General features: G+C 49.1%; 2 protein-coding genes and 2 long non-coding RNA genes across 10 annotated transcripts; 3 read left to right on the top strand and 1 right to left on the bottom strand.

Moving 5' to 3' along the window:
• Positions 1–15: 15 nt before the first annotated feature.
• LOC131510216 (uncharacterized) lies at positions 16–1,973 on the top strand. The gene is made up of 4 exons (XR_009260937.1): positions 16–141; positions 221–276; positions 359–446; positions 1,750–1,973. It is a non-coding gene; the product is annotated as an uncharacterized LOC131510216 (long non-coding RNA).
• Positions 1,974–4,657: 2,684 nt separating this feature from the next.
• On the top strand, positions 4,658–19,120 carry ATRIP (ATR interacting protein). Of its 5 annotated transcripts, XM_058727054.1 has the most exons (14): positions 4,658–4,996; positions 6,892–7,022; positions 8,139–8,309; positions 10,390–10,508; positions 11,689–11,846; positions 13,215–13,316; positions 13,631–13,760; positions 13,944–14,633; positions 17,189–17,325; positions 17,489–17,580; positions 18,014–18,094; positions 18,301–18,553; positions 18,826–18,862; positions 18,959–19,120. In XM_058727054.1, coding segments are annotated over exons 1-14 (2,349 nt in total). In that variant the 5' UTR covers positions 4,658–4,749; the 3' UTR covers positions 18,960–19,120. The 5 variants fall into 5 exon arrangements, 4 of the variants coding, with proteins under 4 accessions (XP_058583037.1, XP_058583036.1, XP_058583035.1 ...); XM_058727053.1 differs by lacking the exon at positions 18,826–18,862 and having other exon boundaries at positions 17,492–17,580; XM_058727052.1 differs by lacking the exon at positions 18,826–18,862.
• On the bottom strand, positions 5,434–18,344 carry LOC131510217 (uncharacterized). Of its 3 annotated transcripts, XR_009260939.1 has the most exons (6): positions 18,209–18,344; positions 15,335–15,472; positions 10,363–10,520; positions 9,844–9,974; positions 6,349–6,933; positions 5,434–5,719 (listed from the first exon to the last, which is right to left on the bottom strand). It is a non-coding gene; the product is annotated as an uncharacterized LOC131510217 (long non-coding RNA). The 3 variants fall into 3 exon arrangements; XR_009260940.1 differs by lacking the exon at positions 10,363–10,520; XR_009260941.1 differs by lacking the exons at positions 15,335–15,472; positions 18,209–18,344 and adding an exon at positions 14,237–14,366 and having other exon boundaries at positions 10,363–13,112.
• A 136-nt stretch (positions 19,121–19,256) lies between the features above and the next one.
• TREX1 (three prime repair exonuclease 1) lies at positions 19,257–21,086 on the top strand. Its single transcript, XM_058727068.1, has 2 exons — positions 19,257–19,764; positions 20,075–21,086. The coding sequence occupies exon 2, from the start codon at positions 20,096–20,098 to the stop codon at positions 21,038–21,040; it is 945 nt and encodes a 314-aa protein (XP_058583051.1). The 5' UTR covers positions 19,257–19,764; positions 20,075–20,095; the 3' UTR covers positions 21,041–21,086.
• Positions 21,087–21,300: the final 214 nt, after the last annotated feature.

Genomic DNA, 21,300 nt, shown 5'->3' with positions numbered 1-21,300 from the left:
GCAGCGGGAGCACAGCTTCCTGACCAGGAGCCAATCAGCGGGCCCGCGCGGAGGTATAGGCACCGGGGGTGGGTAGGGGTGCTTCGCTTCCGGTGGCAGGGCCTGGGGAAGGGGTGGCAGGCGCCATGTCCGGCCGCGAAGGTGAGTGTGCCGGGGCGGCGGGGTGGAGAGGGACAGTACTCGGCGGGGACGGAACTGAGCATGCTTGTGTCGCCTACAGGTGGCAAGAAGAAGCCCCTGAAGCAGCCCAAGAAGCAGGCCAAGGAGATGGACGAGGTGAGGGCGAGCGCGGAGGCGTGGGAGGGTGCGGAGGGACTGGGGAATCTGCTTCGAGTGAACGCCGTCTGCTTCTCCTTAGGAAGATAAGGCATTCAAGCAGAAACAGAAAGAGGAGCAGAAGAAACTCGAGGAGCTAAAAGCGAAGGCCGCGGGGAAGGGCCCCCTGGGTAAGTGAGGGCAAATAGAGCTCAAGCCGGGCAAACGTTCTGAGCATCTCTATGGTCTGTTTCCTATCTCATTGGTGAGGTTTCGATTCTTCGTGTCAGCTACTGCGGACGACCCCCACCCAGCTTGAATTCGCAGCAGCGGGGAGGGGCGGGAGCCAGACCGGTCCTGGAAATGAAATCTCTTTTCTCCCAGGCATTCTGGTCTTCTTTTCTTTAGGGAAACAGCAGAGATGGAAACAGAGATTCATATATCTTAGAGTTGAGTTTCCAGTCTTCACTATTTCTTGCCCCAAATTCGTATTTGCTCCTTTTTGCTTATGGGATTTCTTGACTTACCGCTCATATTGTTAATTCCAGTAAATACTTTTGCATACTGAGTCTTGACTTCTGAATGCGCCTAGACTAAAAGATAGAAGTCCAGGCTCCTTAATGTGCTATTGCGCTGTATGCTCTTTTAACCTAATCCCCCACCATTTTACTTCTTTTATGTAGGAAAAATGGATTATGTATCAAAATATTTTTCAAGCCCAGCAGCCTGAACTTTTCTGTGCTTCTTAAATGCTGTTTACATTCATCACACTAGTGAATAATTTCTTCCATAGTTATTTGTGCCCTATATGAGCTACACTGGGGCTGGTGGAGGGGGGGATGGTGGGAGTGTCATCCAGGGCTTTCCAAGACTTCTATCCCAGTGGGTTTTAATTGATTCACAAGGCTGAGATTCTAGTTACTGAGATTCCCTTTTGGAATGTAAGGTGTTTTGTACCTTCCTTTAATCTGTGATTGTGTACAGGAAGGTAAATCAGCTATTTCTTAAGGTATTTACTGTATGCCAAATATATAGTCAAATGTAAATTGAGTAAAATAAAGATAGTAAACCAGACCCCAGGATCATAATATGTACTGTGATGTGGCAGTTGAAAATGTGGACCTGGACATCAGACTACCCAGGGTGGAATCTTGGCTTTGTCACATACCAATTTATAATTTTGAACAGCACTTAACCACTAGCACTTCATTATCTGTAAAATGGGTTGATGGGGGATGAGGATTAAATGAGCTAGTGTGTGAAATACTTAACAATATAGATCCAGGCCAGGGCACAGCCATTATTTGGGCCCCTGCCTCATCCTCATTCTGATATTACCCAGAGTAGACTATTGGGAAAGTCCTATACATGCTTGTGTCAAAAAGAATGCCCAGCACAAGAGTTGAACCTTTCAATGATCCTTATAAGGCCTCTGGCACTTCTGCCATAAGGACTATATTTTTTCTTAACTGAGACATTTTTTTCCTTTTGCAGCCACAGGTGGAATTAAGAAATCTGGCAAAAAGTAAGCCGTCCCTTGTACCCGAGACAATGGGGATCTTTAATTCCATTCCTGTTTAAACATCTGGATTTCCTGCCATAGCATCTGTTGCCACCTATAGATAGAATGAAGTGTTGTCTTAGATCCTGTTGTACAGTTAAGAATAAACTTTTGTAAAAAAATAATAATAATAAAATCAGTGGCTCATGTTCTCTTATTCAGTCATTTCTGCCTTTGTTGTGAGGTCAGAGTAAACCTAGCCCGAAGTCCTGCCAGTGTGTGCTCTTCACTCTTTGTTCTGTCCTGAACTCTGTTCCACCTGGAATTAAACCAACTCATTTGAAATGGTTGTGTTTTATAGTTGTATACCCGATGGAATACAATACATGAGGCTAATGCAAGAATATGTACTTTGGGGGGAAAAACATCTTTCTCTGTTATGACCTCCACATTGCCATTTGTTGTAATGGGATTGTTCATCTTTCATGTGGGCATCCTGCACATACACCGAAGAGTGATTCCTGTTTTCAACAAATTTCTCTGTTGTGGAAGAGGGCAACATTGTTACATACAATATACATTATAAAGGGAATAAAACCGGAAAGGAGAGACTTTCTGAAAGTTTCTAAGAACCAAGTTTATCCTGAACCCCCCCCCCCCCACCCGGGCTGCATTTACACTAGGGCTTCAGAAAGGTCCTTGCTAGGGAATGACGAGTATCCCACATTCAACCCATCAGCAAAATTCAGTCTGGCCCCTACATACTTCCTCCAGTATCACTCCCCCATTCTAACCTAAAATCCCTCACCTGGATTATTGCAGTCATATCCAAATTTGTCTTCCTACCCCTACCCTTGCTCCTCTACAGTTTAAGCTTCACTCAGGACAGGATGGTCTTGCTAAACCATAAAGTCATACTTTTGTCTCTTCTTGGCTCAGAATTCTTCAGTGGCTTCTTAGGAAAAAGCTAGAGTCCCTACAATGACCAGTCAGGCCCTAAGGGATCTGGATGCCACTCCCTATCTTTGGATATTCACCATTCATCCCCTGGTCCATCTTGCACAATGGCCTACATCGCAAGCAAGCTGCCTCACCGTTTTCACCAACTCTTGCCTCTGCCTGTCACTCATTTGTATACTGGAGACTACCTCTCTTCCTTTAGAGGACTAAAAGTAGTGCACTCGTCCCTTACCACTCTATATGAAGTAGTAGTCCCAATTGTTTGTTTCATTTTTTTCTCCTAATATTTGTTGATTATCACCCTTGACTCTAGGAGGAGTAAACTGAAGGAGACAGAGGCCATACTGTATACTAAATGCATATATATATTGCATTCACATATATAGAGAGAGGGAGGGAGAGAGAAACAATTCAGAGGCACAAATCTTTGGATTTACCCTCTAGGCCCTTGATAACACTGTAAATTATGCTAATAATGCTAAGCTATCTCTGACCATTTTTTCAAAAAGGGTTCTGGAACTAGTCAGATCTTGCTAAGTCAAAACTGGAAAAGGTTTTTATAGATTGAAGTCTGTTTTACGACTCTAAGTTACTTAACAGGAGAAGATAACGGGCCTACTTTGGTCCTCTCCTGGAAAGTTCCACAGCCCGCACACCTTTGGACTTCAGGCATTCCCTGTGGGGCTGAGAACAGCCCTTCTTTGCCAGTGCCAGCACATTGCCCCTGACAGCTACTACTGTTATTTGGTGGAACCTAATCCTTCCTGACAAATGAAGTACAATCCTATCTCTTTACAAGACCAGAAACCTGCAGTAATGAAGATTTAAGCATTCAACATTTGGGCATCTGTCTGAAGGAACCTACTAGTTGTCTCAAAAACTAAACTCAGGTATTCAAGACCTTCCAAATCCTGACAACTATATCCCTTTCATTTACTGTTTTCATAAACATTCATAGGACACTTACAAGCTAAGTTTGGCACTGAATGTGCAAGAAACAATCTGTTCCTGCTAACTGTCCTGCACACCACCGCTGCCTAATAAAATCCTGCCCGAGTCCTGCTCCTTTTTGAAGACTTACCTTCTCTCTTTGCCACAACTCCTACCTGGCATTTGTGTGGCCTCCATGTTGGTGTCCTATTCTTGTCTGAATAGTCTTGTATGCCAGCCTCCTTGCTAACTCGATAACTCCTGCTCAACCCGGAGGACAACCCAGGTGCCACTTCCAAGGGGCCTTTCTTGACCTCCTGAGCCTTATTCATTTATGACATGTCCTTGGGACAAAAACACTCAGCCACTCTCAGAGAAATGAATGTTAACAGCCTGACAGTTCCCACATTCTCCAACACAGGCACATCGTTCTCAGGATCACCCCTCTTCCTTACACCTTTCTTCCCCAAACCTACCTTAAATGCACATTCAAAACATTTACTGTTCTCTAATGCCTGCTCACAAAAGCTGTATTCATACTCTTCACCCAACACCTCTCTCCCAGACTCTTTCCTCCCCGAGAGAGCCTCTGGGTACGTGAGAGGTGAGTCCAGCGGGAGGAAAACAGCGAAGTCGCAGAGACCAAACCCCTGAATGCTGCGGGTCTCGATTCACAGGTGTACGTGTGAATGTCAGGGCGAACTCCACCGAGGCTGTATACTGGATGCCAGGGAGGGGCGCAGAGGCCCCCGCGCTGTAAGGCTGGTGAGCCTCGGCCCTGCTCTCCAGTAACGTGGATAGCGGTGCACAACGCCCGCCACTCGCCTACGGACAGCCAGCCGCCGGTATTTGAGCACCAGGCAGAACGGGGCTGGGAGGGAGGGGCAACACCTAGAAAGGCCGGCACTCAGCAGAGCACGGCGACGCGTTCAGATTCGGTCATTCTTCCGCGCTCTCCGGGTGGCAGCCGATTGGCCCGTGGGCTCGGGGGGCGTGGCCCTAGCGGCTGAGGCGAGCGGCGGCGCGCGGGCGGTTGGTCCAGCCCTCTGGTCTCGCGGCGACCAGGCCTTACTCGGTGCCCTGGGAGACTGACCAGCGGAGGCATGGCTGGAACCCCCACGCCGGGCAGCAGGAGGCGGAGCGGGCTTCCGGCGCCTAGCTCTGGCCCGCCGCCCAGCACCGGGCACCCTCCGAGCAAGCGAGCCCGAGGCTTCCCCGCAGCCGCTGCCCCGGACCCCGAAGACCCGTTCGGCGCGCACGGGGATTTCACCGCTGACGACCTGGAGGAACTCGACACCCTCGCGTCGCAGGCCCTGAGCCAGTGCCCGGCCGCTCCTCGGGACGTGTCCAGTGAGTGCGCCTCGGGGCCTTTTCCCGGAGGGTGGTGCAGATCTCGCCAGAACTACGTGATGGCTGTGGCTTCGGAACCCCACAGCGACCGCTGACCCAGTGTCTTGCACCCACGCTGCCGTTCTCAAAATACAGGAACGGCTTCATTTAGGCACAGGTTGTGTTCCAAAAGGTCCTTTGAGTTGTGGGAGTACTGTATTAAGAATGTCAAAACAGCCGATTTGAAATACAGAAAGTTCAGTTAACCTTTTCCTGTAGTTAAAATTTGGGCCCCTAAGTTCTTGGTTCTAGGCAAAGATCCTTGGAACACAACCACCATCATCAGAACCGTCACTACCTACCCATGGGGACCCATTCTTGTGACAGGTTTAAGAGGCTTTAGATCTAACGAAGATTACTGTCCTCCTTGGGCCACATGAACATAAGAAGGGCCTAGATGAGGCAAGAGATGAAAGAGGTTTATTCCGTTATACAACCAGTAAATTGTACTAGATGTCCAAAACCTTAGGAACTGCAGCACACTTAGCAATGAACAAAAGACAAAAACTCCTTTCTTCGGGAGCTTATTTTCTAGCTGGGGAGTGAGTGAAGCCTTGTGGGGCTCACAGAAGGAGAAACGTTTTGAGGGCATCTTGCATCTGTACTTGGATATCTCACAGGCATCTTAAATCCCACACATTCATCTGGAAGTCCAGTCATTCTCCAGTATTGCCAGCATGGTGCCTGGCAAAGCAGACATTCAGAAAACATTCATTAATGACCAAATATTCTGTACAACCGTGACTACTACCGGTCTCCATCAGGTGGCACAAAGCAACAGTTCCTCTTCCTTGACCATACATCTAATTCCTTGCCAAGTCCTGTAACTTTATCTTCTTTATCCATCTCTGGAACCCATCCTCTTTCCATTATCTCTACCATTCTCCCTGATCTATGTTACAATCATTCCTTCCTCTGGATGATCATCTGCTAAATGGTCTCCCCGTTGCCAGTCTTGACTCCCTATAAGTCAGACTTCACACTACAGCCAGAGTGATCTTTTCAGAACTCAAATCTGGCTTTGTCTCACATAGATACAAGTGCACATCCCTGCTGCAAGCCTTTTCATAGCTTCCCACTGTCTCCAGTATAAAGATCAAAGTCCATATCATGGCCTACAAGGCCCAGCATGGTCTGGCCCTTTCCCACTCTCTCTGGGTTCAAGCCACACTGACCTGCCTTCATTTCTTGAATTCTCCTGACTTCCTTACAATACAAAAACTGCACATTGCTGTTTCTCATACACTGAGTATTCTTCCCATCCATTCCCCATCCCCACTCATCTGCTTAATTCCTGCTTGCTTAGCTCTCACCTCAGTCATCACTTCCTTGGGAAGCCTTCCAGTCGTTCCAGTTGGATCCATATCCTTGGCTTTCCTATACTTGTTCTCTTGTGTAGCTCTTATCACAGTTGTAATTTTACATTTATTTGTGTAATTATTTTTGAATGTCCTCTAAGCTCCATGAGTGTAAGGACTGTATCCATTTTGCTCACCACTGTACCTTTAGAGACTAGACTGTGCCCGGTGCTCAGTAGGTATAGGTATAGGTGCTCAGTAAATATTGTCGAATAACAGATCACCAAGTTCTGACCAGTGAGGTTCCCACAGCACCTTTTCAGCCTTTAGATGATACTCTTAAAATTGAGGGGTGGGGAGTAGGGGGAGGCAGGATCTGTTTGTCATTTCATAAGGATCATTTATGAGTTTGAATCACATTTTTAGGTTGGAAAATACCTATACTGCTTACTAGATCTTTCTCTAATTTGCTTTCAAGAGTGATTCTTTTCAGCATTGACTGGCAAAAGTGGGAAAGTGTTGGATCCAGAAAAGTATATGGAAACTGTTTTTTTACAGATGTTCATAAGGTCCCCAGATTAGATGGGATGTCAAAAACTCCTGCAGGGAAAAACAGAGAATATGTTCCTGTTAAAGAGAATTTTGAATTAGAGGTACTTCAGGCACAATACAAAGAACTTAAAGAAAAGGTAAGTGACTTGTGGTTTTATAGCTAATGTATGCACTTATGCACGTGTTATAAAGCACCATAGAATAAACTATATAAAAGGTTTTTTTTTAATGTTTATCTATTTTTGAGAGAAAGAGAGTGAGCAGGGGAGGGGCAGAGAGAGAGGGGGGGACACAGAACTCGAAGCAGGCTCCAGGCTCTGAGCTGTCAGCACAGAGCGTGACACAGGGCTTGAACCCATGAACCTGTGAGATCATGACCTGAGCCAAAGTCAGATGCTTAACCAACTGAGCCACCCAGGTACCCCTAAAATATATAAAAGTTTTAAAACAAGAGTCCAGGGGCACCTGGGTGGCTCAAGTCAGTTAAGCGACTGACTCTTGTTTTCAGCTCAGGTCATGATCTCATGGTTCATGGGTTCGAGCCCCACATCGGGCTCTTCGCATGAAAAGTGAGGAGCCTGCTTGGGATGCTCTCTCTCCCTCCCTTTCTGCCCCTCCTCCGCTTGCTCTCCCTCTCTCAAATAAACTTAAAAAATAAAGTAAAACAGGAGTCCAGATTCATCCCCATGAAATGAGGGAAGGCTGGGGAAAGAAAGCCAGAAAATTTAAACTGGAAGAAACCAGATCCTAGTTCCTAACAACTAGGCAACAAAGTAAACTGTACTTCACATCCAAAAAGTGATACAAACTTTCTGTCACAGCACTGAGACAAATTTATAGCATATGTCTTTTATAAGGAACACAACATCATAATGGCTACTGTATTTGTTAGCAGTTTTACAAAAAAGCAGACATCCTTTATGTGACCATCTGTAGGTCCCTAGGAAAACTAGAAACACAGTATGAAACTTGAGATCTGTGAAGTGTGTGACCCAGATTGTTTAATACTTACTAGAACCTACAGAATCTGCATGTGTGAATGACAGTGTCTCCTTAAGCTTTCTGAATGTCACCTGTCCCACAAATGGGCCTAGCAGACCATACCTAGTTGGTATGGATATATTTTGAGAACTCATTGGTCTGTAGAACATAGTTTACATGTGCTTTCTCTGTCTCCCTAGCTATATGTTGAAACAAGTACATATATAACTTTCCCTTATAAGCTTTTCACAAGATTGATTTTGGATTTACAGATGAAAGCAATGGAAGAAGAAGTTCTCATTAAAAATGGAGAAATAAAAATTTTGCGGGACTCACTGCATCAGACAGAATCCATTCTAGAGGAACAGAGAAGATCACATTTCCTCCTTGAACAAGAGAAAACTCAAGTGCTCAGTGACAAAGAAAAGGAATTTTCAAAAAAGGTGACCTGAACTGCTTTTTTTTTCCCTTTTTTTTTTTTTCCCTTGTTCTAGACACAAGCTTTGCCTGCTCACTGAGTTCTTTTAGAAGCAATAATGACCATGGGGCGCCTGGGTGGTGTAGTCGGTTAAGCGTCCGACTTCAGCCAGGTCACGATCTCGCGGTCCGTGAGTTCGAGCCCCGCGTCAGGCTCCGGGCTGATGGCTCGGAGCCTGGAGCCTGTTTCCAATTCTGTGTCTCCCTCTCTCTCTGACCCTCCCCCGTTCATGCTCTGTCTCTCTCTGTCCCAAAAAAAATAAATAAAAAACGTTGGAAAAAAAAAAAAAAAAAAAAGAAGCAATAATGACCAAAGAGCCTGTAAATCTTCCAGGGAAATTTCAACAGTTGTTTTTTTTTTTTGTCTTAAATAATTTCTAGTATCAGTTAATTGCATATACTTTTTTTCCAGGCTCTGCATGAGGTTTGTAAAATGACTTAGTTGAAACTGCTTTGCTGTGGTAGTTGTGGTAGGTGGTCTTGGCAGGAATAAATCAATAGCTTAGACTTTCCAGAAATAGACTTAAGTAAGAGCTTTTTGGCAGATCAGAAACTCAGTTGACCTAGCTTAGGCCAAAAGGAAATGTATGGACTTCTATAACTAAGTCTGGGAAAAAACAGGTGTGCTGGGGCCTTGAATGACTGGAGCCTTGCCAGGATTCATCTTTACTCCCTAGTCTACAGACAGACTCCATTCTTATGGTAAAGGATGTGTTCTCCAGAAGCTCCTGGGCTCCTATTTCATAGCTCCAGAGCAGACTGAAAACTTGGGTTCCTTCATCTCAAGGCTCTAATTGTTCTAACCTGGGTCAGGTGCCTGTCCCTGACCCAGTCACTGTAACCACAGAGATGACAGCTCCCATTTAAATCACATAGAGGTAGGGAGGGGCACCTGGGTGCTCAATCGGTTGGGCATCCGACTTCGGCTCAGGTCATGATCTCACGGTTCGTGAGTTCGAGCCCCACTTTGGGCTCTGTGCTGACAGCTCAGAGCCTGGATCCTGCTTCGGATTCTGTATCTCCCTCTCTCTCTGCCCTTCCCCATTCACGCTCTGTCTCTCTGTGTCTCTCGAAAATGAATAAACGTTAAAAAAATTTTTTTAAATCACATAGAGGTAGGGACATGATTGTTTCTCAAGGGAGGGAGTTGCTGTTTTGGGAAGAAATTAATAGGTGTCCATACATACTGCCACTTTCCTTCAGCACTTCCCAAGGCTTCAGTCTCAAGGAATGGATCTTATTCTGCCATCCATTAGCAAATTAGCAAACTTTAAAGAAGCGCTAACCTGTGCCCAGCACTAACAGCAGTAATTTTCCTTCCACATCCATGATGAAGAGCAAGGGAGTTGTAATCAGACAAACTAGAGTTTGAATCCTGGCTTTATCACATATGAGTGGCGACCTCAGGGTAGTGACTTCAGCTCTGTGATTCATTTCTATTATCTGTCCCAGGAAATAACTAGAAGGGTTGCTGTGAGACTTAAACAGCCCCACACTTACTGTGACTGGTGCTGTGACTGGTGCCATACAGGCACAGAGTGTGCTCAGGGAATAATAGCAGTTACTGCTGGCCATGGGCTGGAGCAGGTCTCCCCATGCTGCGTGGCGTGTTGGTAAAATTTCAAGAAGACCTGGAATTGTGCACCATTATGTCCATTAAAAGGTTAACATGTTACTGTGCGATAAGGCACCTCACCAAGCTCTAGGCTGGGCATTTCACATTCATCCTTCCTATTTAATCCCCCCTAACCACAAAGACAGGGGTTTGTGTTACAGATAAGCCAAAGTTTAAAGAGGCCGAGTAAATGGTATTTGAACCTTCACAAACTACCTTGCAACAGTTCAGGTCAAAATGTCTTTCTAGAATACCATGCTGTCTTTGAGGAGGAAGGGGAAAGCTTGATATTATAGGGTATCTATGTCACAGCAAACTTTTATACTTATTTCTCATTGTTTTTTTTCCTTTATGAGCTTGAGACTTTGAAGCCCAGAGATATTTTTGCACGTATGATGGGTTACCATTAGTATGTTGCTTTTGCCTTCCAGCTCCAATCATTGCAGTCCGAACTCCAATTTAAAGATGCTGAGATGAATGAATTAAGGACAAAGCTTCAAAGCAGTGAACGAGCAAATAAATTGGCTGCTCCCTCCATTCTCCATGCCAGGTAATGATGATGCTGGAAGGAGAGTTGTTTTGCATGGTTTATTAGAAAGTCTGAGTAACAACGTCAGGTTAGTCTTGAATGAAGGCTGTTTAAACTTTGCCATTTGGACATAGATCCTCTTTCCTGAAGGCCTCAAAGGTGGTTTAGATGAGGCTTGAACGGTTTGGTGCATCACCGCATAAAGGCCTCACACTCTAGAAGGGCTTCCTCTATAGGACTTTATACTCAGGACTAAAAAAGGGCTGGAAAGATGCTCTCTAAACTTTTGGGGTGACCCAGTCTTCATTTTTATGTAATGTGTTTCAAATAATCAGTTTTGCCCCAAGTATGAGCATATTTCAGTCCCAACTACTTGGAATATTTTTTCTCATTTACTGCCTTGGGACCTTTGTCTAATAGCCCCTGCCTTTGCTATAGATGTGATCAGCTTGTTAATGGTCCTGTCCTGCGCCTTGCCTGCCAGAGAAGTCTGGCACACCGTTGATATCAGCCTTGAATTTTGAACAGTGTGGGTCAGCGTGTCTTTTTCTGAATATTGAACATTCTGCTGCCTTTGCTCATAATGGGCAGGGTGTGAAATTAAACTCTTTTTGCCTAGCTTAGTCCAAATAAGACAGGAGAGCAGAGGGGTCCATCCCCACCTCATCACACGTCTCTGACAGAAGGCTCTTGGTGTTGTCTGATGCACTCGGGGGGTTAAGACTGCTTCCCTAACACAAAACCCCTGGCACTGAGGAACGGGCTGTTTTCAAGTTGCAAGACACAACAACACGCCTTTTAATAGACCTTCTTTCTACTGAAAATCTTTGAATCCAGCCCCTGGGAACGATTAAATAAGAGGCTGTTCCATATTAAAAAGATTTTGGTGGAATTGGAAGTTGTAATGGAATTATGGCCAATGTTTTGGGGTGATTATTAGAAGAATACAGAAATGAAAGAGTTTTTCCACCATCTGGATCAAAATACCTTGAGTTTTACACTGCTATCCTGACTGACAAAGAATGACTAATATATAACAGATAAAAACCTTTGGTCAAAGCACCTAGACATTGGCCATGGGCCGGAGCAGGTTTACCATTTAAACATGAAAAGTTTAACATTTGTTAGAAGTTTTATAACCAGGTATTTTAAGTGGTTTTAGCAGAATCATTACTTTGCTTTCATAGTTAACTTTTTCCAGTCCTAGGAAAAGCCCTTCTGTGGCTATAAAGCCAGAAGCATGTTCTCCACAATTCGGAAAACCATCTTTCCCTACAAAGGAGTCTTTTAGTGCTAACATGTCCCTTCCCCACCCCTTCCAGACAGAGCCAGGATATAAGTCCCTGGTGGGCAGAGAGGGTAAGTCAGTCTGTCTGTCATCTGTTGCCGTGTAACCGATTATTCAACCTTGTGGCTTAAAACAACAATAAGTACTCCTCCTGGTTCTGTGGGACAACAGTTCTGATAAAGAGGAGATGGTTTGTCTCTGTGGGGACTGGAATCACTGGAGGCTCGTCTGGGGCTGGAGGATCTATTCAGAGTGGCTCCCTCACATGACTGGCAATGGAGTTCTTCTCCACACGTGGGTCTCTCTACAGAGCTACTTGGGCGATGTCATAACCTGGTGGATGGCCTCCTCTAGAGCTAACAAACCAGAGAGAGCGAGGTGGAAGCTATCCCTTTTATGGCCTGGCCTCGGGAGTCCTATAGCATCACTTCTGCCACATTCTGTTTGTTAGAAACCATGTTCAATGGGAAGGAAACTAGGCTGCACCTTTTGAAGAGAAGTGTTTGTAGAATTTGCAGGCATATTTTAAAACCTCCCCAGTCACCATCCATTGATGTGCCAGAAACACAGCTAGTATCAGGTACCTGTGTTCCTTGAGCCTTGAGTTTATACAGCTCAGTCCAGACTGAGGGCATGCTACTGCCTTATAGAGGGACACAGTCTAGCATTGGTAGGTTTTTACTCTGAGAATATGCTGTGTCAGTTTATCTTACCATTCCAATACATCACCTCTCTCCTACCACCATCCACCTGTTCAAGTCGTTGGCCCTCATGCCACCTCTGAGGACCTCAACCACTCACATTTTTGGTACCCGGCAACTACAGGAACAGTATAGGATGGTGTTGTGGGCAGGCACTGGAGCCCACCAGCCTGACAGGAGTCCCGGTCACACTACTTACTGGCTTGTGTGATTGGAGCAAGTCCCTTAACCCATGCCTCAGTTTCTCTATATGTAAAATAGAGGAGATGACACCTCCTCTTAGGGTTGCTTTGAGGAACAGATGAGCTAACATGGGTACGGCTCTTAGAACAGGGTTTGTCTGGCACATAATAAGTGTTCGTGGTTACTGCTTTCACGTTATTGCCTCATTTTAAAGTGGAGCAAACAACTTTCTTTTCTTTTCCTTTCCTTGTAGGAGTTCCTGTTTTTCATGAGGGAGGCAATGATGCAAGGGTTCTTGAGTTGCTCTGGTTCTTGATTTGATCCAAGGTTGAGGAAGTAGAACAATCTCTGTTTTAAATTCATTATGGGGTGCCTGGCTGGCCCAGTCCATAGAGCACGTGACTCTTGATCTCAGAGTTGTGCGTTCAAGCCCCATATTGGGGGTAGAGTTTACTTTAAAAAAAAAAAGAGAGAGAGAAAATGAAACTCGGTACATTCAAGAGTTTTGATATGCCTGTGCTTTTGTGCTCAAGTTTTGATTCACATTTTATTTAGTTGTAGAGAATAAGAGCCACAATCTGGGAGGTGACCCCATTAAGCAAGAAGAGTCGCAGAAAAGACTTGTTGACAGCTGGATGCAGAGATCAAACACTCAAGGTACCAGAAGCCCTGCTCCATGTGCAGGAGGCCTGCACAGCTCTGGGCATCCTCTGCGGTGCTATGGTAGAATTGCCTCTGAGAAGCAGCACCCCAGGCAGTCCTTCAGAGGGGCCAGGGGAGTAACAGTCTGTGACTTAGCAGAAGACTATAGCAGTTACATCCCAGAGCCCTCAGCACCCACAGGCATCTCAGTGGGGCTTAGTGGCAGCTTAGAGGACAGTTAGCATCCAAGGAATCCTCACTTTTCCTTCTGAAGCCACAGAAAAGGCCTCCCTTGTCAGAACCTTCTAGAATCACCTTGTCTTTTGCAGGTTCCATTTTGATAAACCTTCTCCTGAAGCAGCCTTTGATCCCAGGGTCATCCCTAGGTCTGTGCCACCTCCTGAGCAGTTGTTCTGAGGCTCCTACCAGCACCCTACTGCAGCCACTGGGGTATGGCAGGTAAACCTCAGACTCCTGAAAAGCTGGGAGTTCCCAGGAAGCAAGTTCCTTTCTGGTCCTGGCCAGCCTGGGAGGTCTGTGTGCTGGGTGGGGAAACTAGAGAATTCGGTAGACAGGTTGTTTGGGGCCCTTGACCTTGTCTCCGCCTCACACTTGTATGTTTTCTTTTGTATTTGCTGCTAGTACCTTGACTGGGATTTCAAGCCTGAGGACCACAGGTTCTCGCGATGGGTCATTTCCCCATTTGGCCCTGAAAGAAGCACAGAACCTGGCACTTACTGGATTGAATCTGGTTGCCAGGGATGAAGGCTCATGTGATGGAGACCAAGCAGAGGGAGGCAGAAGGGCCTTCCCACTCTGCCAGCTTCCTGGGGCCGTGCATCTCCTCCCCCTGGTACAGTTCTTTATTGGCTTACACTGCCAGGCTCTGCACGATCTGGCAGCAGTCAAGAGAAGTGGAGCGCCTGCGGACTCACCGACAAGTTCCTCCTACGTGAGCTCTGGGGGAGAGGCCAGCCTTGAGGACTCACTTTGCAACCTGGAAGGCTTCTCTGTGGCTTCACTTAGTGTTCTTCAGCACCTGGTGTGCCACAGCGGAGCGGTCGTCCACCTATTACTATCAGATGCAGGGGTGGATTCTGCCGCTGGGGAAGGAAACCAGAGTCTGGTTCACAGACAAGATCATGGGGATGTGTCCTCAGTCCCAAGGGGGCTTACCGATGACCAAGGCCAGCATCCACTACTGAAGATGCTTCTTCACCTGTTGACTTTCTCTTCTGCAGCAACAGGTCACCTTCAAACCAGTGTCCTGAGCCAGTGTCTTAAGATTTTGGTGAAATTAGCTGAAAACGCTTCCTTTGATTTCCTGCCCAGGTATAACACTGCATGGCAGTCATGATTCTTTGCAGGTCTCACCTGACCTCTTGAGGTCTATCCTGTGGCCCTTATACTTTGCCCACATCTTAGCTGTACTGCTCAGGGCTAAGCCTTGGTTTTATGTTCTGAGGCTTTGTTCAGGGTGTTCTGAAGTGATGGAAAGTGGGGCCAGGTGTTAGGAGAACCAAGGAAGTGGTTTACTTGGCTGAATTCTGCCTCTGTACAGCAGGTAAGCAAAAGACACATGTAATGAAAGGCTTTTAAGACATTATGGAAAAGTGTCCTGCCCCCAGGACAAAGACTGAACCCAGAGCCTTGAACCTAGGCCATGGATCAGGTAGGTGAAGACCATGTATCACACCACATTTAAGTTTGGTGGGGTTCCCTAAGGAGGCAGAGGGTGTGGGCAGCCCATAAGCTGACCTTACTGGGAATCTGCTCCTCCTCATTGTGCCCGACTCTGGCACAAGCCATAAGTTACCTGTTCCTCCTAAGGTTTGTTGGAAGTGGTTATATAGTGAACCTAGCTCATGAACACTATTGTCATAAATTCTTAACTTGGGATTCCAGGGCCTCAAGACTGGGAGGAACTGTAAACACCATCCAGCCCATCTCCTCATCCAAAAATCCTGTCTCCCCCCTCAGCATGCCACCAAGAGGCCAGTTCTATTTGGATCAACTTTGCTGGCTGCACTTACCTTAAGCTTTTGTCTCTGAGCTTAGCATACTTGTTTCCCTAAAACACTTCTGGATCCTGGTTTCCTTCTGAAGATATTCCAGCTGGTATGGTCCATCCTAGGGGTGGTCCTCAGAGCCGGGCACAGTACTGCAGTGTACTGTGGGCGACACAATAGGTACAGAACTGTCACGTGTCTGGCATGGACCTACCTCATGGTGGCTGGTTGCTTGTTTCATATTTGTTGAATGAATTCCAGGAAGCACTTTATTACCAGTTCTCTTGGTAGATACACCATCATTCCCTTTCTGTTGGGCTTGTCCACAAGGACATGAAAAAACAGCTATTTGATGGATGCTTTCCATAGGCCAGACAGATGCCTCTGTTCACCAGCTCATGTGACACCCTCAGAGCCCTGCATCCTCACACCTAGCATGGAGCCTGGCTCACTGTAAGCACTCAGTATTTGCTGTACGAATAGAGAGAACATACAGGGCGAGTTTCCAGCTGGTCTCCTTGACTTGCCCTTGATCACGGTCTGGCACCACCTCCCACTCAGTGCTTCAGAATTCCTACATCTTGCAGGAGGATCCCCACTACCACACAGCTTCCTGCTCACCTTGGAGTGAAAGCTAAGGACACATGCCACCAAAGCTCTAAAGCAGTATGTGATGCAGCCAGGCAGGCAGCAGTCTCAGAAGGGGCACCTTTGCCTACCTGGGCTTGAGAACAAATCATCCCCTCAGACCCACATCTTCCTACCGTATCTGGTGTAGCCATGGTCCTGGGTCATTTCCAGGGTACTGGGATGGCAGGGGCTTTTGAGCAGAGGTCTCATCCCCAGCTTCAAACAGAACAGTAGGACTATTCTCTATTGTGTGTTTGGGGGTTCTGGAAAAAAAATTTTTTTTCTGCTATCCAAAAATAATTTAGAAACCACTGCGTCCTATATAAAGATGGATTTTTCTTGCAGATAGTTTCAGGGACTTTAGTGGATTACAGACCATTCTAATGACGAAATTGAGTAACCACCAGGTTAAATCCCAGTTTCCCGCAAATTTCCACACTCTGGTGGCTGAAAACATTCAGCTTACCCACTGTACAGGATTTGCTCTAAAATGATTTCACCCCAAATAACGAGGCCTTGCTTCCCAATGGCATACTGAGAAATACTCTTAGCCCTTGACGGCATGTGCTAAGACACTGCAGATGCATGAAGGGGAACACATGTAGAATTGCCCTCTCCCCATCCACAAGGCTATGTGGGTTGAGCAAATAGCAGTGGTTGTCTTGGGACTTGGTTCCTTAGTTCTCTTTGCCCGTGAGACCTTAGAGAGAGCGTGCCGAGCCCAACACCCGTGCACACCCCAAGTGAGCACCTTCTCATAATTGGTAGCAGGGGAGCTGGTATTTGCAAAAACAATCTGCCAGCAAGCAAGGGGTCTCATAAGATCCAACCATAGCCAAGCCCTCTGGAACCTGGCCAGCCCTCTGGTAGTAGGCTTATAACATTCACACTCGTTAAGACCTCCCTCCCTATTTGGGAACAGAGGCAAGAAAGAGCCCGGGAGAGTGTGGAAGCCAGGCACCCCAGGTCCAGGGAAGCATCCCCCATTTACAGGTGGCACTGGGCCTGGCAAGGGCCTGTCCTCTCTAAGCCACGGCAATATCACGGTGAAGGCTAGTACCCACTGGTTCACAGGAAACAGATATCCCAGCAAGTATGTGGTGGTTGGCCAGCATTTGAAGCCAGGTCCGAACCACAGCTCCTCCTCGTACCTGCCTGCTCAAAATTTCCCATTGCCTCTGGTGAAAAGTGAGGATGGTTGTGGGATTGGGTGCCAGTGTCCCGTTTCTCTGGGCCCCTGTGCTTTAGGTTCCAGTGTGTGTTCCGGGTACTGCCGCAGTGCCTCAGCCCCGAGAGCCCCCTGCCCAGCGTGCTACTGACTGTTGAGCTCCTTTCCCTCCTGGTGGACCACGAGAAGCTCGCGCCTCAGCTCTGCTCCCCCTCAGGTAAAGCAGGGCAGGGGGGATGGGTGGTTGGGCGGCTCCTGCAGGTTGGAGGGAAGGGTGGTGGCAGGGACAGTTCAGAGGCCTCCTGAGGGCTTCTGCAGCTTGTGCCCTGGGCTCTGGGTAAGAAGGGGACCCTGAATGAGAGGTGGGGCGTCCTTTTCAGAAGGCTGCCTCCTCCTGCTGCTGTACATGTACATCACGTCAAGGCCTGATAAAGTGGCCTCGGAGACACAGTGGCTTCAACTAGAACAAGAGGTAAAAACTCCAGAGCCTCACCACCCCACCCCACCTAAGGGCCACTGTTCCTCCTTCTTCTGGGGAGAATGGAGTCTTAATGCATTTTGGTAGCAAGAGTTTACCTAGCTGCTAAGAAGGTGAACTCAGTTTGGGGGCTCCATACTACACAGGTACAATACAGGTGGACCCCAGGGTGTCCCAGCACTTGGCAGGGCTGCCTAATAACTGGCCCTACCCTGGCTTTGGGGCCTGGAGGCAGGTGGGTTGCTGATGAGACAGGTATTGATCCTGAGTCTAGCCTGAGAAGGCCCCACACCATTCCTTGAATGTCACTGTGTGGACAGGCGACTGCTAAGGGAACCTGGAGCACTTGTAGAAGAAGCCTGAGAAAGCCCTCACTGTGATCAGGCTCTCATTCTGCCACGGATGGAATAGTCTGCTCTTGTTCTAGGCCGTGTGGCTCCTGGCTAAGCTTGGTGTGCAGAGCCCTGCCTCCCCAGTCACTGGCTCTGTCTGCCAGTGCAACGTGGAGGTGAGTGCACGGGCCAATGGCGTGGCAGCTCCGTCAGGGCGGGGGAAGGTGACCCTATGCAAGCACGCCCCTGCTCCTTGTAACCCTGGTGCCACCGCTCGGAGCCCTCCTTACCTGGGGTGGTTAGGAAAGGTGCTGTCCAGCTGAGCAAGCTGTTAGGGTGCAGGAACCCTGAGACCTGGCCTCAGTCTTTGCCCTCTCCCTAGGTGGTCAGAGCACTCACAGTGATGCTGCACAGACAGTGGCTGACAGTGCGGAGGGCGGGGGAGCCCCCGAGGACTGAGCAGCAGAAGCGGACTGTGCGGTGTCTGCGGGACACGGTGTTGCTGCTGCACAGCCTCTCCCAGAAGGACAAGCTCTTCACTGTGCACTGTGTGGAGGTCCTACATCAGTATGACCAGGTGATGCCAGGGGTCAGCATGCTGATTCGAGGGCTTCCTGATGTGACAGACTGTGAAGGTAAGCCAGCAGGAGGACCCCTGCCTGCCCCAGCCCACATGCGGGGGTTTCCCTGAAGTTCATGGACAAGTCAGACTTCCTGGCCTTAAGTCAGCAGTCCTCTCTCCACGAAGCCTTTGCTGGCACTGGGGTCGCACTTGTCTTACTGCTCTGGGTCTTCTCTGAGCTTATCAGGCTGCCTTTTGCTTGTATCTGTTGAGTTGGCCTAGCAGAGCCACAGTTTTTCCAGAAACATCTCTGTCTGAATTGCCTTTGTATCACTTTGCTTGCAGTAGCTGAGGGAGCAAGGCCTGGGCGTGGAAGGGACTGGTTAGTTCCTGCGGGCGTGGGGGAGGAGCGGTGGGTCTCCCCCCAGTGCCTGGCACCTCCAGGCCTTCACCACACAACCCTCTTCTCTTGGCTCAGAGGCAGCCCTGGATGACCTGTGTGCCACTGAAACGGATGCGGACGACCCTGAGATGGACTGTAGCTGAGGCCAGTGAGCATGGAGCCACATAGTGGCACCAGAACCACTACTTTCCTCACCGCAGCAACTGATTAAAAGCAGTGACAGGCTGTTTGAGAACACGCCAGCCTTTTGATATTTCCTGAGTCTGATCTGTGTCGGCTGAGTGGGAGGGATGGTGCAGGAGCCAGACCCAGGGAAGGCTAGGATCCTTCTTCCCGTCCCTGGCTAGAGCTGAGAGCCTGTCCCCATAGTAACAAATCTGCCCTGAGGAAGGAGCCCTGCCCTGCCTGTGGAATTGTCCTGAGTCATCGCTTTGGGCTGAGGCCATGGGAAGAAACCATCCTGTGGCAGGGGAGGAGACAGCCGTCAGCCCTGGCCTATACCAGGGAGACCTGAGAAAGTAGGAGCAAGGAGTGGGTGCAAAGTGGCCACAGCAGGGGTTCCCGGCAGGCGTGAGTCCTAGAGCTAGCCTTCCCTGATGGCCTGGGCACACTGCCCTCATCCTCTGGGCTGGTTCTCATGGTATGAGGGCTCTGGCACATTGTGCCAGCCAGCAGGCCCACAGCTGCAGGTCTGAGGCCTTCAGGGAGTCACGAGGGGGGAGGTTGGGGAGGGGCAGACCTGGCAGGCTGACAAGCAGGGCGGGCCTCGATCAGGACAGCCCATAGGCGGGCTCACGCTAAGTTTCGCTTCCAGCCACTGCTGCCAGCAGCAAGAACCAGCCAGACTGCACCCCGAGTCATTGCTGCCTGCCTGCTACTCGGTAAGTGAGGACCCCTACGGGGATGGGGCAGGGTGGGAAGGCCCCACCCCCCCCACCCAGGCCCAGACTAGGTGGGCGCTAGGGGAGGAGCCAAGCCTTCCCCCAGACAGTTGAATGTGCTGGTCCCCCTTAGGAAGCCACCCCACCTTCTCTGGCTTCCTGCTCTGGAAACGGGTCTTAGAGCTCACCGACAGTGCCTGCCTGAGCAGAGAAGGCCAAAGATGTGTTCCTGCCTGCCCCACCCCCACCCGCCTCAGCTCTTTCCACTGGGCACTCATATAGCCCTTCCCCACCTCATGCTCCTCCCCAGGCTCGGCAGCAGGTACCCACCATGGGCTCGCAGGCCCCACCGCCGGGTCCCGTGCAGACCCTTATCTTCTTGGACCTGGAGGCCACTGGCCTGCCTTCCTCCCGGCCCAAGGTCACGGAGCTGTGCCTGCTAGCCGTCCACAGATGTGCCCTGGAGAGCCCACCCACCCCTCAGGGGCAGCCTCCCACAGTGCCCTCACCGCCCCGGGTGGTGGACAAGCTCTCTCTGTGCGTGGCTCCAGGGAAGGCCTGCAGCCCAGAAGCCAGTAAGATCACGGGCCTCAGCACAGCTGTGCTGGCAGCACATGGGCGTCAACGCTTCGATGCCGACCTGGCCAACCTGCTCCAAGCCTTCCTGCAGCGCCAGCCACAGCCCTGGTGCCTCGTGGCACACAACGGCGACCGCTATGACTTCCCCTTGCTCCAAGCAGAGCTGGCTTTACTAGGCCTTGCCAGTGTTCTGGACGGTGCCTTCTGTGTGGATAGCATTGCTGCCTTGAAGGCCCTGGAGCAGGCCGGCAGCCACTCGGAGCACGGCCCAAAGAAGAGCTACAGCCTGACCAGCATCTACACACGCCTGTATGGGCAGGCCCCGCCGGACTCCCACATGGCTGAGGGGGACGTCCTAGCCCTGCTCAGCATCTGTCAGTGGAGGCCACAGGCCCTGCTGCGCTGGGTGGATGCTCACGCCAGACCCTTCAGCACTGTCAAGCCCATGTATGGGGTCGTAGCCTCTGCTGGAACCAAACCAGGACCATCTGCCACCGCAGCCACTGTATCCCTGACTAGAGCCGGGGACACTAGTCCTAAGCTTGGCAGGGGCAGGAAGCCCAAAGCCCTTCTTCCAATGGAGGGCCCTGGAGCCTCACCCAGGGAGGGCTTGCTGGCCCCACTGGGCATGCTGGCCTTCCTGACCTTGGCAATAGCCACACTGTATGGGCTGTCCCTGGCCACACCTGGGCAGTAGGCCAAGAAGGAAAGTCTGACTAATAAAGACGCCCCCACAGCACTGAGTGGCCACTCACCTCTACCCTTGTTGGCAGCCTTAGAGCCTCCTGCACCTCTGCCCACACACTCAGGCACCTGGGGAGGGGGACACGGAGGGTGCCACAGTCTTTGCCTTCACCCTCTCTAGCAGGATGGTCAGACATCTGAGCCTAGGGAAGGCAGAGAAAGCATGGAAATCCAAGAGGTGGATGAAAATGGTACATGGCCTAATGCCCTGTC

This window comes from Neofelis nebulosa, chromosome 4 (genome assembly GCF_028018385.1).
Source record: "Neofelis nebulosa isolate mNeoNeb1 chromosome 4, mNeoNeb1.pri, whole genome shotgun sequence".
Taxonomy (NCBI): Eukaryota; Metazoa; Chordata; class Mammalia; order Carnivora; family Felidae; genus Neofelis; species Neofelis nebulosa.
The sequence above is the reverse complement of the archived record's forward strand: the minus strand, read 5'-3'. Positions and strand labels throughout refer to the sequence as shown.